This window comes from Camelus dromedarius, chromosome 8 (assembly GCF_036321535.1).
Source record: "Camelus dromedarius isolate mCamDro1 chromosome 8, mCamDro1.pat, whole genome shotgun sequence".
Classification (NCBI taxonomy): domain Eukaryota; kingdom Metazoa; phylum Chordata; class Mammalia; order Artiodactyla; family Camelidae; genus Camelus; species Camelus dromedarius.
The window spans coordinates 69,315,033-69,329,905 of record NC_087443.1 but is presented as its reverse complement, the minus strand read 5'-3'; the positions used below and the strand labels follow the sequence as shown (position 1 = coordinate 69,329,905).

General features: G+C 41.4%; 1 protein-coding gene across 1 annotated transcript in view; it reads left to right on the top strand.

Moving 5' to 3' along the window:
• Nucleotides 1–3,083: 3,083 nt before the first annotated feature.
• ABLIM1 (actin binding LIM protein 1) overlaps nucleotides 3,084–14,873 on the top strand; it is a 282,485-nt gene continuing 270,695 nt past the window's right edge. Inside the window, exon 1 of the mRNA XM_064488460.1 lies at nucleotides 3,084–3,253. Within this exon, the coding sequence (XP_064344530.1) occupies nucleotides 3,241–3,253 (13 nt within the window). The 5' untranslated portion in view covers nucleotides 3,084–3,240. The remainder of the gene's footprint in view (nucleotides 3,254–14,873) is intronic.

The following is a 14,873-nucleotide window of genomic DNA, read 5'->3' as shown; positions in this document are numbered from 1 at the left end:
AGAATTGAAGTGATGGTGAATCAGCAGTTGAAAAACTGTGTGAGTAGGAATCCATATTCAATCACTTAAAAAGTCAATAAAGAATAGGAAACACTAGTAATGTATATTAACTTTCCTTCCATTAGAAGTTAAAAGAGTATTTTTGGCAAGAATCAAATAGTAACATCTTTTTTTCAAACACAAATTGGAATGTGTTTCTTCCCATTGGTCTATATGAACTCGTATTTATAGTTTCAACTAATAGACTATACTTTATTTCCTGACTTTAAAACGTGGCAATTTGACATTTCTCTTCAATTTCCTTGCATCTTACAGTTTACTTTTACAATGATTTTTAACGTATTCTCAGATAAAAAATTTGTCAAGATGTTCAAGCTACTGACAGGAACTTGGTTGCTTTGTGGTTGGAAGAGTTAGTTTCAGATTTCCAAGATTATAGGAAGAGATTCTGGGATGATGTGTTTCACTCTAACAGGCATTTCAAAGTATCATAACTCTAAAATATAAGTAAATCATGTTTATTTTTTCTTAATGGAGGCACTGGGGATTGAACCCCAGACCTTGTGCATGCCAAGCATCTGGTCTACCACTGAGCTATAACCACCCCCACTCCATATATATTTTAAACTTGGAACACATACTTAAGCTGAGGAAGACTAAAGCTAAATCCATAGGGAAACCTTTCTTTAGCTAATCTTCGATAGTAAACATCATTTTCCAACCTGCCAGTCAATCAAGCACTGAGTACTTGTGTGTCTAACAGTTTAGTGTAAGGTGTCTTATTTCAGACTTACTGTTATACATAGGAGTGTATTTTATAAGCATCTGTATAGTCTGTTATAAGCATCTTAAGGACAAGAGTAAGTTCTGTTCATTATTAGGCTTTTGCATTGTACCTGCAATTCTAATGTGAGGTCATAAGGACCAGAACTCTTGCGGCAGTTAGAGAAAAGGGCTGGATATTAATGACAAGACTTAAAGTAGAAAGTCTCACAATTCTGGGAACACCCCCTACTCTCTTACTAGTACGGGATCTGGTATAGTACATAATCTGTGATATACTTCCAGAACAAATTCAATTCAAGACTATCCAAGGCTCTCATTTCAAGGAACTTAAAATCAGCTGGAGAGACAGGAAACATGTACAACAAAACCATGAAAGAGCACAACAAATCAGTGTAAATTAATTTGGGTGAGGAGGAGGGCATTTGGGAAGAGCAGTGCAAATGAGGGAGAGTGGGTATTATGATATTATTGAGAAACAGGGAAGAACGTATTCTGTCTACCACAGAGCATTTGCTTAAAGGAGTAAGTAGAGATGATGCTGGAGAGGTAAGAGAGCATAGATGGTGGAGACCTCAAAATCTCTGGAGACAAGCTCTGTATAGATATGGACAATGTTTATCGAGTTCACCATCGTAACTCTGCTACTTACCATGAAGACTGACATATAGTATATAGTCAGTAAAATTCTGTTGAATGGATTAACTGCATGGATGAAGGCACTTTGAAATGTTGAGGATTGGTGGGGATTCCCTGAAAGTTTTGGATGATGCCATGTTATGAACAGGGTTTTGGGAAAATTATCCTCAAGGCAATCAGCAGAATAAACTGAAGCGGGTGGAGACTGGCTGTAGGGAGAGCAGTGGCTGTGCATGTAATCATTTGTAGGGTGAGAAGGGTTAACAGTGGACTGAGGATAGTGGGAAAGACAAGTTGTTTTGAAACTGAAGAAACTGGATTATGATTTATCGGCAAGTTTGCCTCTAGAAGATCGTGAAAGGGATCTTGTTGAGATGAATGAATAGTGAGTTTGTTTATGTAGCTGTTAGATGAATTTGAGAATTTTCATTCTCATTACTTACCTTTTTTTGTAGTATTTCCTTCCCCACACAGTTATTTGGGCTTTTTTTTTTTTTAATGATGCTCTATTATCCACCCATTATTTTTTTTCTAGAGATATTCAGTTCACCTATTCTTGGAATATTTCTGAATTGTCAGACCTATTGTGCAATTCCCAACACATCGGGATAGATTTGGGAAGTGCCTACATAGAGAATAACTAGATTAACTAGAGAAGGTAGTGAGTGTGAATTCCTGAAACTCGGAATTCTTCCATCAGTCTTAGAGGTTTAGTAAACTACTGTGCCCATTCTCCTCAAAGCTTAGAATCTCACCTCTTCAGTTTAGAACTTCTGGATGTGTGTGTAATACTACTTTACTAGCATCAAACTCTAACTGATAAACCTCCAGGACAGTAGGAGATTGTTCTTGTCTTTTGGGTGGTGTTTTTTTTTTTTTTTCCTCTTGATTTTACTCTGCTAAACAGAAAAAGCGGATTTTTTTGGGGGTGTTCGCCCTACTCTCCAGCCCAGCCCAGTCCAGCCCTGACACTTCAGAGCTGATACAGGGAATCGGATGTGTTTACAGCCATTCCTTGAGTGTCAGTTGACAGGAGACCCTGCGCTGGGCCAGCCCTGCTCTCCAGGGCTTACCTCCAGGGTCCCAGGAAGAGAAGTCTGCCCATCCCACCCAGCCAACTTCGAAGGGGCTCATGGCCCTCTAATTTTGCCTTAACCAGCGTGCTGACCGCCCAAGGCCTTCCTTCCACTGAGGGCCGAGCCCCTCAGGCAACCGAGGTCTTTCCCTCCCGTCCAGGGCATCACGTAGCGGAGGCAACAGACCAGCTCTTTCTCGCTTTCTTTCCCTGAGACCAAAGCACGAGGCTGGAAAGCCACTCATAACACAACACTGTTATTAGTACTATATATACCTTTACACACATGTCTATACACATATGTGTATCTTTCTCCTTTTTAAAATAAGAACCGGGTCGGGGGCGGGGAGACGCAGCCCTCACCGCACGCCGCCCCTCGCTCGCGGGGGACAAAAGCTGGGTCTGGCGCCGCGGCAGAGCGGGCGGCGCGTCCCCGCGGCCGCCGGACCCCGTGGGCCGGGCGGGCGGGGGAGGCGGGAGGCGGGCCCCGCCCAGCGCGGGCCGCGGGCTGTCAGCGCTGCCGCGCCCGGCGGTCTCCGCGGTCACCGCGTCCCCGCCCGCCGGCCGCGCTGCGCCCAGCGGCGCCCAGGTGTCCTGCGGGCGGCGTCCCCGCGCGGCCAGCCGCCTCCCCACGCGGGCGGGCGGGCGCCGGTGCGCCGTGTGCGTTACCGGGGTATTTTTCTCCTCACGCCCTGCCGGGTGTCTCCTCCGCCTTCCCTGCTTCGGCTCCTGCTGCCTGAACCATGTCCGCCAGGGGTGAGTGGGGACCAGGTGGGCACGGCCCACGGACCTCGCGCCCGGCCCGGCGGGGCAGGGCGCGGACCAGGGCGGGCCGGGCAGGTGCGGGAGGGAGAGGGGCTGCGAGAGCCGCGCCGGCTCCCACCCGGCCTAAAACTTTGGCATCGGATCCCTGGGCTCTGGGCGGCCGGAGGGTGGAAGGAAGCCCTCGCCCTTGACCTTGGTCCCCGGATGTGAGCGAAGCCTGAGGGCCAAGGACGGGTCCCGCTCACCTGTACCAGCCGCGCGTCTGGTCAGGAGGGCGTGGGGGATGGGCTCGCCCCTGCCTGTCCTGCTGGGGAGCGGCCCGAAGGGCCGACCCTGAGGGAGGAAAAGGTATTTTTTGCCTCCTTTCTTGTTACCATTTTGCAGCTTGGTTATGGAAGGAATCCAAGGCTTGATGCAGTAAGATTTAAAGCTGCAGTGCTTACACCCCATTAAAAAGGAAAAGAAAAAAGTAAATCCCCTACCTGTACTCCTCTTGGCATGAACCTCCCCTCACTCTCAGCCGTTTCTTTCTGGAGTGAAACGGTTACTGCAGGTGAAACTGGGCGAGAGGAAAAAAAAATATATCAGGATTGCTTTTCAGGCAAGAGTGAAGGGAATGTATTTCTTGCCATCTGGAGCCAGTGGTGATGCTGGGAGAGTGGGTTAGTCATAACTCAGTGGCTGCTACTATGAGCGAAATATTAAAGAGATCTAGTCATTGTGCAGCTTGCCAGCAAGTGAAACGAAGTGACTTGGTTTCTTTGTCATAAGCCTTTAAGGAAAATATTGATTATTTTTAGAAAGTATATTTGCAAAGCAGTAAGTACCACCCCTTTTGGTACCCTGAAGCATTAAGGAGTTGCAAAGTTGTTTTGTTTTTGTTTTTTAATTTTAATTCTGAGGGGTTAACCCTGCTTTTTGAGGGGAGTTGAGGAATTTAATAACACGTGCTGGATAATTAAGTGCGGCTTTTCAAGGTTCATTCTGGGGCACGTAATGAGTGAATTCTATCCAAAATGTTTAAATTTCTTTTGAAGGAAACTGGTCTTTGTTGGTCTGGCAACATGGTTGGTTGGTTCTGTACCTGGAAATGGAGTGGTATGGGCTGGGTGGAACGACAGAATTTGCATTCGTAGATTTTGGGCTACAGAGGTGATATGGGGCCCTGAAGTGCTACCTGCCTAATAACTTCTGCATACGAGAGAGAGAGAAAAGAGGGTGGACCGGATATGTTCATGGGGTGCTGGGTGTGTCTACAGGATCTTCTGAGTGACTCCAGCTGCATAATCTCTGAACTATGGTCTCATACTGTGCTTGTCTTCCTGACTTCTGTGCTAGACACAAGGAACACGTGGGGACTGTCTCCTAGGTTGTAAAACTCCCTGTGGTCAGAGTCCACCTCTGATGCAGCTGTACACCACCCAAACCTCTTAGTACACAGAACCTTGCACACTGTAGGAGCCAAGTAACTCCTGGGAACCCTGGTATGTCCTAGGAAGCATCAGGTTCATTAGGTAATCCCCCCAGTTTCACCTTGTCTTTAGACCCTTCTAGTACAAGGTCTCTGTGGTTTATCTGAGGATATGACATGAAAATGGCACCAGTGATTCAGAGGCTAGGGCCCTGAGTTGGGACTTGGTTCTCAAAGATTTCTTCTTGAACCTGGTTTCAAGCAGCATGATTTGAAGTCAGACACAGACATTTCACTCAGCCGTCTTGTCTCCCCTTCAAAGTCTATGTTGATAATCTTGCATTTAACAGTTTGAAGTCTGACTAATATTGCAGAGGGAGAAGAAAACATGATAAATATCAGCTGCAGCATACTTACATGTGTCAGGCGCTTTTTATATATTATATCAGTGAACCCTCACAGTAACTGTATCAAGTAGATACTGTCATTACCTCCCCATTTCACAGATGAAGGAACTTTGATTTTCAGAGATCATGTAACCTGCCTGAGTTCAGACAGTTGTTAGGTGGCAGATCCTGATTTCTCCCCAGGTCTGTCTGACTTCTGAGCACATCCAGTTTGTTTTACTGCCTCTCTAGTACTCATCCTTTGAATATTATAATAAACACCCCGATCACTGATTTACTAAGAAGAGAGAGAAAATGCTCTGTATTTGAGACTGAAAGGAATTGGCCTTGGTAAGTAATTTGGAATTCCCAGTACACTTGGGAACTTCTTCAGGGACATTTGGTAATGACCAAGTGAGGGATACAAGGCCATTGACCCTTGACATTGTTAAATTGGTATTCCCACTCTGTTACCTCCTACTTTAGTCGTGAGGACTGAAAATTCCTAGGTGTTACCAATGACTGAGGATTTTTCTTATGTTTTTATGAAGTACTTTTATTTTTAGGAATCCGTAAAAAAAAAAATCTGAATGATTAGTAGAGTGCCTAAGCTCATATGGAAAAATGTCTGTTTACGATTTATTATTTTATAATACATGTTTTCAGAACTGAGCTTTACTCTCCTTTTCTAATTTAGTGGCTGCTTTCATCTCTATTCCTGGAAGTAGAGATAAACCTTTAGGGTCAGAAAGTTAATGTGTCTACTTAAGTATCTAACTTATCATTAGATGGTCTTTAGATACTTGGAAAGATGAATCTCATTAATACAAAAACGATCCCTGCTTATTTCTAACATCTAGACCTGTTGGTTATGGTGCGGTGGAAATATTTTTTAAAAATTGAAAACACTGAAATCAGTTGACTCTCATAAGAAGAGTAATTTTATTAAAAAATTTTAGAGTGAAAAATATTTTTGAATTCATCTTCTTTTTAAGATTTAAACAGAGTACTAAAATTTAACTCATTATCCAAACTAACAGTAAAAAAGTATTCTTAAATTCCATGATCAGGCAAGTTAAGACATTCCCCATCCTGTGGTCTTTTAGAATATTCTCATCAAAAATTTTTAACTTGGAGTTGTATTTTCACTACTAGGGACAAAAATGGAGCTATCATGTCTTGATTTTTGAACTGATAAACTAGAGGAAATTATAACACTTAGAATAGAGTTTCCAAATCTGGGAAGAATCATCTAGATTGCCTTTTAAAAATGCAGATTCTCAGGCCTTATTCCAGGACTACTGGCTCATAAACTCTAAAGGTAGAGCCCAAAATCGATATACTATGTAAAAAGTTCCCCAGGTAACTCTTAAGGACCATTAGGTGAGAGCAGGATCAAAGAATTAGCTGGAGTATTTATTAAACATACTGATATCAGGGCTCTGCTTCAGATCTACTGAATCAGAATGTTCAGGGAAAGGCCTGGGAATCTGAATTTTGAATAAGCCCCAGTTGGTTCTTATGTACAGGCAGACTTCGGAGCTATTGAATTACTGTTTCTTCTAATTCAGGGTTCTGTATCATCCAGCAAGTTTTGAAGAAAGCTGTTTTTGAGTTATACAAGTAATGTATTAAATTTTATTATCAACATATTAATATAGTCAAAATATATTAATGTATGTATTTAACTATAAAGTAATATGTTAAAAATCCAAAGTATATGGAGTTAAAAATGAAAATTTCCTATTTTTACTCCCTTCCTACCAAATCCTCAGAATTAAGCATGGCAGTTTTTATCTGGTTAGCTTTTGGTTCAGTTCAATAAATGTTAAATATCTATTTGGTATAAGATACATGGCAGGTAACAGGCGCTGGGCACAGAAGAGATCACTCATGAGCCTATTAGCTTTTCAGAAGCTTGAATCTTGAGAAAATGGGCCTAGGTGTGTGAGGACAGAGTCCATTGCACAGGCAGAGAAATAACTCAAAGAATGTATGCCCTAGAAATGTTAGATCAGTCCTGCTATCTTTGTTTTCAGAATTTCCATAAAACTAGGAGCAACCTGGATGCTCACCCATTGGTGAATGAATGACTAATGGATGGCACGTCCATTCTATAGACTGCTATGCAACTATTAGAAAGAATAACTTAGGTTCCTATGTGTTGGTCTGGAGTGATGGCCATGATACATTCTTAAGGGAAAAGAGCAAGTTTTATAATAAAATTTGTGTAATGTATGATCCCAGTTCTGTAAGTTGAGAAAAATCTCTCAGTGTGAGTATGTCTATGTACCAGAAGCAGAGAGAAAATCATAGAACAGTACACACCAAGCATTTATCAGTGGTTAAAAAAGTCAAGGGTGGGGAAAAAAAAAAAAGCCAAGGATAAAAAAGTCAAAGTTAAGGATAGGAAAGGGGAGAGATATGTTTCTTTGAACATATCTTTGTGTTGTTTGATAGCAAGTAGGTACAGATTGGTGAAAAAATGAATAAAGAAAAAATGTCCACTTCATCCCCATGTATTCATTTCATTTATTCAAGTCAGGGATGTAGATTTTCATTCATTCATTCAACAAACATTTATCGACCACCTGTACATGCCAGCAATGGGTGACTAGGAAACAGCTTATACCCTCAAGGAGCTCACAGTTCTGTGGGGGATACAGATACATAAATACTATTTTAAAAAGGTTTTTCTGTGTGCAGAGTGAGAGAGATAATGTGGGCTGGAGAGAAAATGATGATTATCAATACTATGATGATACAAAGGAGTGGTGTCAACCATAGTGGTGGTGAGTGTGGGGAGGACCATGAGATCAGGTGAGGTTTCTTTAAGAAAGGAGAGTTGTCTTCTTGGAGGACGAGTTGGATTCAGCCAAATGAAAAAGGGTGAGGTAGAGGGAAAGACTTTTCAGGGAGACTCAGGCATAAAAAAAACAGTTCTCCATGTGATCACCTGGAAAGCGTGTAGGTGCAGGGCAGCGTGTTTGCCAGAGAGAGGGGAGCCAGGTCTCAGTAGAGTGAGGAGGTGCCCCAGGCACTTTGTGGAAAGGTGAGGATGTCGGGATTTCCATTTACAAGGCAGTGTGGTTCCAGGGAACACAGTGGAAGTCTGGCAGTGGTGGGTGGGAGTTGTGGAGCTGGAGGGAACAAGCGCAGGGCAGGGAGGGTGGTGGGGAGGGGAGATGAACGGGATGGGGGCTCTCTGTCCTGACCGTGGTGGAGCCTGCAGGAACTGATCAATGATTGGGTATGATTGGCCTCAAAGGTCTTACCTTTGACAGGAGGAGCTCTGGTTACAGAGCAAGCTTAGCCCAGGGTGGTATTGGCTGAAGGCGGAGGGTGATGAGAGCTGCCATCAGCCTCAGAGAGCAGCCGCAGAGCCCTCTGCTGGACAGTGGCTCTTTCATAGGACTAGGGTGCAGAGGGACTCTAGGAATCCCAGCTACACTCATTTTTTGATGACTTCTTCGGCCTCCATGCTTACAGGAGGGCTCAACAAGCATGGGTCTGCCAGCTGATGAAGGAGAGACTCCCATTCCGTTTCTTCTCTCTCTTAGTTCTTCCGGTAACTCTGTGCCTATTAAACCTCCAGTTGCATCACTCTACCTTTATCAGTTTCTTTTGTGGTGATGTTGCAGATTAATGCACTAAGAGTTCTTATTTGGTGTTATGGGCGGGTGTTTTTCTGGACTATATCAGCTAGAGTTTTTCCTCTCTTTGAGTTACAGAACTCTCAAGCAGTTTATCAAACTGAAGACAAAGGACAATATATTTGAAAGTCAAGTTTAGCCATGATACGAGTTGGTATTTAAAAAAAATGAAACAGCAACAGATTACACTTCCTGGAAGTCTTTTTCACATTTAAAATAAATGGGTTCCAATTAAATAGACTTTTTTTTACATGAGAGACGTTTGACATCAGTTTCTCACAGGTGGGAGAATCATGCTTCAGAAAAGATTTTCAGAAGGTTGAGTTGTTGCTCATTGTATCTGTGAACAGCATTACATTTTAAAAATAATTTGAGACCTCATGTAGAAAAGGTTGAGTTAACTATACTTCTCAGTTTAAGCTCACTACTGTCAATGGTTCATCAGACCCCTCCCTTGTCCAGTTTACTTCTTGATATATTTTTATCTCCATCCCTCTATCCCATCCCCTTTTTCCCAAAGGCAGCTATTCTAATACATTTGATATGTGTGTCCTTGAATTTGTAATAAAACCAATTCTTAGACTAGTTCTTATATTTAAAGCTGTAAGGGACCAAGTTATTTTACTTTGTGTGTGTGTGTTTCAAAGATTAATCAAATTCTTATTTGGATACCTGATTTTATGAACATATACATATTTCTGATTTTATTTGGCAGTTTACATCACTTAATGAAACAGCAAGCCTTATTCTGTTAGGGGCTGGGCATACAAAATGGAAAGAGGTTATTCTATGTCCCAAAGGAGTACAAGCTAATGTGTGTGTGTGTGTGTGTGTGTGTGTGTGTGTGTGTTTGTGTGTGTGTGTGAAGTTATGTACACAGCCGACCAGAATCGGAAGTGATAAAGATTATCAAATAAGAATGATCAAACTGGTATGGGAGGTTCAACTAATTGTGACTGGGGGTAACAAGAATACCTTCATTTCACAGAGGACGTGGAAGTTGAGTGGGATCTTGAAGGGTGAGGAAGGATTGGGCAGGCAGAGTCCTGAAGGACGTGCTTCCCTTCGGGAGGAACAGGAACAGCTCAGGTGAAAACACGGAGGAGTGAAACTGCAGGAAATATGGGGAGGGAGGCGTCTGTGAAATGTGAGGCCATTAGGAGATTTGCGGTGGGGTTGGGGAAGAAGAATAGGGAGGCCGAGGGAATGATGTGTTGAACTAGTGAGCCTTCTATCAAAGGCTTTTCCTAAAGGGAGAAGTGCAGATGTAAAGAAGGGAAGTGAGAGGTCTGGGCTGGGTACATACAGATAACTCATCCCTGGTGGTTCATCTGCCCACAGTATTAGAGATGGCATTTTATTGCCAAACTGTGCTGTGGTGAGTTACATTTTATCCTGACCACACTTCTCATTTAGGTAAAAACCTTACCCAAAGCCCACTCTTGTGTTTCCTTTCCTAGATCAGATTTGTCTCTCTCAGCCTTGTCCTTTACTTTGTACCTGACCCCAGAATGCTCCAGTACTAAGAATGCTGGCACACAGGAGGGCTGAATGCAGAACAGCCTAGCAACATGTTTGACTATAGCAAGGGGGAGGAGTGAGGCCATTCCCCCAGAAGAAGTATGCATCCTTAACTGATCCGACTTTTACACATACGTTCCTAGTTCACTCAGTTCTAGAGAGGAACAAAACAACACCAATTCATAGAACCCTTTCAAATGAAAGATGGGATTTTGTACAATTTGTGGAACAGGGTCTTTGATGGTAAATTAGTCTTCATCATCTTTTATGGGAGAGACGTTTCTTTTTTTGAAGCCTATGGTTTCAAGTTCTTCTCTAACTTATTAATTCATAATAGTGTTCCTCGACATAAGTGGTACTGATCACCTGACACAGTTTGACATTTTGTCGCTCATTCACAAGATGCTACTTTTTCAGTCCTGAGCTTATGGTGCCATTATCTGCTTAATCCCTGGTCTCTAATGTACTTGGTAGGGAAAGGGAAAAGAATGTGAGTGGTCAGCATTTCGCTCGGGTTAAAGCAGCAGTCTTTAGAAATGTCATCCATCCATTCCATAGACATCTATTGAGCCTTCCTAGAGTTCATAATAAGCATCATCAAACATCCAGCTGTCTGTCTGTATTTATTAAATTTTATAATGTCACTAGGAATTGACAGCTCATCTTGCCTTCACTATACTAGTATGGCAGGAGGGGGTGTTCTCTCTCAAAATGTGCAGCACTAGCATCCATAGCAGCTTATGCCAAAAGGAACCTGTTTTGTTCATTTTCCTTAAGGACTTCTTGAGACGTATTTTGTAGCTCTGTGGTCTTCTCCTGCACCCTCTTGTCCACGCATCTTGGTAACAGTATGGCAAGGCTGAAAAGGTACCTATGACTCTGCCCCATGGGCAGAACAATCCTGGTGTTTCCCTTAGGTTCTCCTGGGGCCCTCTGTTTTTAGCTCTTGTTTTCTCCCCCATACGTTAGGGTATATCTTTGCTGCCTTTGTGAATCACCTCATGATCTAGAGCACAAACGTCACCCTTCTGTCCCAGACAACAGGCTGAGGAGAAAACTAATTCACTTCCAAACTGGAGAGGAAATTGCTGTAAGAGTAAAGGGTATGGGGAGAGGGAGACAGAGAGAGGGAAGAAGAGGAAGGGAGAAAAGGAGAGAGAGAGAGGGAATGTGAAAGCAATAGGGGACTGATGTAAATTAAACAAGACTATTAAAATTGAAAATGGAGACATCAGATTTGGATATAACATGTATTTACTAGTGTAAATTGAATTATCACATTTTTCTTTGTTGAAAATGGAATAAAAGCTTGTGGAATTGAAATTTATATTACATATAAAAGGGATTTCATAATTCAGAAAATACATACTTTTTTCTCTCCCTTCCCCCAAGAACAGAAATGCCAACTGTTTATCTGAAAATTTCTTGACAGCAAGCAAGAAGATGGTGTGATGCAATGAGATATCACCTCACACCTGTCAGAATGGCTGTCATCAAAAAGAACACAACTAACAAATGTTGGCAAGGATGTGGATAAAAGGGAACCCTCATGCATGGTTGTGAGGCATGTAAATTGGTGCAGCCACTGTGGAAAATAGTATGGAGGCTTCTCAAAAAACTAAAAATAGAACTACCATATGATCCAGCAATTCCACTCTTGGGTATATATCCAAAACCCCCCACTAATCCAAAAAGATTCATGTACCCCAATGTTCACAGAAGCATAATTTACAATTGCCAAAAAGCAATCAAAGTATCCATCAACAAGTGAATAGAAAAAGAAGATATATATATAATGGAAATACTATTCAGCCATGAAAAAGAATGCAGTTTTGCTATTTGCAGCAACATGGATGAACTTAGAAGACATTAGGCTAAGAGAAATAAGTCGGACAGAGAAAGACAAATACTGTATACTATCACTTATATGTGGGATCTAAAAAGTACAACAAACTATTGAATGTAACAAAAAAGAAGCAAACTCACAGGTATAGAGAACAAATTAGTGGTTACCAGTGGGGAGGGGGAAGGGAGAAGGGGAAACATAGGAGTAAGTGAGTAAGAGGCACAAACTGTTAGTTATAAAATAAACTACAAGGGTATATTTTACAGGACAAGGAATATAGTCAATATTTTATAACTATAAATGAAGTATAATCTTAAAAATTGGGAATCACTATACTGTACAACTATAACTTATATAATATTGTACAGCAAATATGCATCAATAAAGATAAATAAATAATAATAAATAAATAATTTTTAAAAGGAGACAGTGTGGTGGACAGCAGTTAACTCTTTTGATCTTTTGCCTTTCCTCACTGATATTCAGTCAGCTAATATTCACTGAACCTCTCTGCTGGAGTAGGCGGATTTATTCCAAATCCATTCCTGGGTTGATGATGCTAATGTATTAATTAATTGAGTCATTTAACAAATATTTATTGAGCACTCTGAAGGATTGTCATGATTGTGGTGTGGAAAAATATTAAAATGTGTTAGAATTTGTGAGTGAATAATGCTGGGGCAAGTAGGGCTGATCAGCACTTACTGCTGCCACGTAATTTACATGTACCATATGGGTTATCATTCAAACGGCATACTTCTGTCTGGGACAAATGCTAAACCTGATGAGATACTGGGGCAACAGGTATATAGTGAGGCTATCCCAGGCAAACTGGGGCTGTGCCCTTCTTAAATTAGTAGAGTTTCTAGCCAGCATGTGTTTTGGTGTCAGTGTATTCCTTGGTCTCAAAGGATAGAATTTTTGTCAATATCTGAATATCTGCCTGGAGTGTTAGCTATATTGCATATTATCTACATCAAAATTTAACTTAAATCCTAGGCTGGCTGTTTCCTCCCCATAAACAGAGCAGATTTCTGGGCTATTTTCTCTCATGGTAAGTGGGTAGGCTCAGGTGCAATTACTAATGTAGACTAACAATAACATTTGGTGTGAAGTCAAACCCAAATGAAGTTTTAGAAAATTTTTTGGAGTAATTCACATGATAGTTTTCTTCTATTGGGGGAAATTATCGAGGGAAAAAACTATTGTGGGAAGGCCATGTTTAATGCCTTTGGTCCTCCATAGTCATTTAAATTGAGTGACTCTGTGTTTTCTACTTTCGTGTAGTTTCAAAGCAGCTTTAAAATGTGTAGTTTAGTCTACCTGTGGTTGTTCTTGGACTCACTACCTATTTGAAGACTCCCTGCCCATGTATTTAAGATTGATTTCCCCAGTACATTGTATTATTTTATTGGAAAATTTATATAATATGTATTTACCACTATAAGGAAATTTTGTATTTTGTCTTATAATGACTGGGTGGGCAAGTTCTTATTTAGTAGATGTGCCCATGAAATCCTTTGTAGCACTGAATCCTACTTAGAATAAAGATGAAAGCAGGAATTGTGGGTCAGGCACTCAAAAATTACTCGCTGATTGATTAGAGGTCATATGATTTTGGTCCTTTGTTAGGTAATTTCTTCTTTAGGGTTGGATAAAAAAGAACTCTACATGCATAATTATTGTTATTCACATTTTAATAAATTAAAGTTCTTTATTCTGTACTGTGTGTTCTTTCTCCAGCCCTTTAACTTCATTACCTATGAGAATAGTATTTGATGATATATATGTAATCAGGTGGGAGTCCATTTATAAATAGTTTTTCCTAAAGAAAAAATATCCTATGTTTTGCTTAAAACTGTGTCTAAGGTCTTTCTCAGCTTATTGAGAATTCATTTAGAAAACACATCCACAACAGGGCAGCCACCAGAGAACTGAATGGTAACAATGAAAGGAAATGAGGACAATGAACTAAACAGCTATTTCTGGCTTTCAGCTCCAGATAAGAATGAACAGAAGGAGAGGAGTCCCAGAGTCTGGGGGTAGGCGGGAGGGGGAGGAAAGCCATCATTTTAAAATGTTTTAAAAAATGTAGAAAAGAGGTTTAGGTTGGCAATCTCTAATGGATTCTAGGGAGATTTTTGTTGTTGCTGTTGTTCTATGTAAAACAAGGGAATCTTTATTTTGATTCATTTAAGCATTTGGGTGAGCAATGAGCAAGAACACCAGAGATGGTTTAGTTTTCTCACCAGTTCCTTAGCTACTGTTTATTTTAGGAGAATCTGTTCTGTGGTTAGACACTTTATATAAATTGTGGAATTGGAGTTATAAACAATGTCTTCATTTATCCAGTCATTCAATAAGTATTAGTTGAACATCTACTCTGTGCCCAAGTCGTTCTAGGTGTTGGAGTGAGACAGTCACTTGCCAAATAAACATATGATGAGATAAGAGGTGATAAAGTGCTATGGAGAAATTCAAAGAAGAGCAAGGAGGAGAGAGAACACTGGGGAGATGAGAGGGCAGGGCAGGTGCTATTTTATATGGGGTGATCATATAAGTGGTGGGTGAGCAGAGACCCGGAGGAAGTGAGGGGTCGTACAGAGTCTGGTGGAAGGGTTTTCTAGGCAGTGAGATAAGCAGTGCAGAGATGTTGAGATCTGTCCTACTTGTGTGTCCTCAGATCAGCAAGGAGGCCAGTGTGGCTGGATCAGAGCGTGAGGGGAGTGGGATGGAGATGAAGTCAGAAAGATAGTTGGAGAAGGGACTGGTATGTCAAATTGGTCCTTGCAGG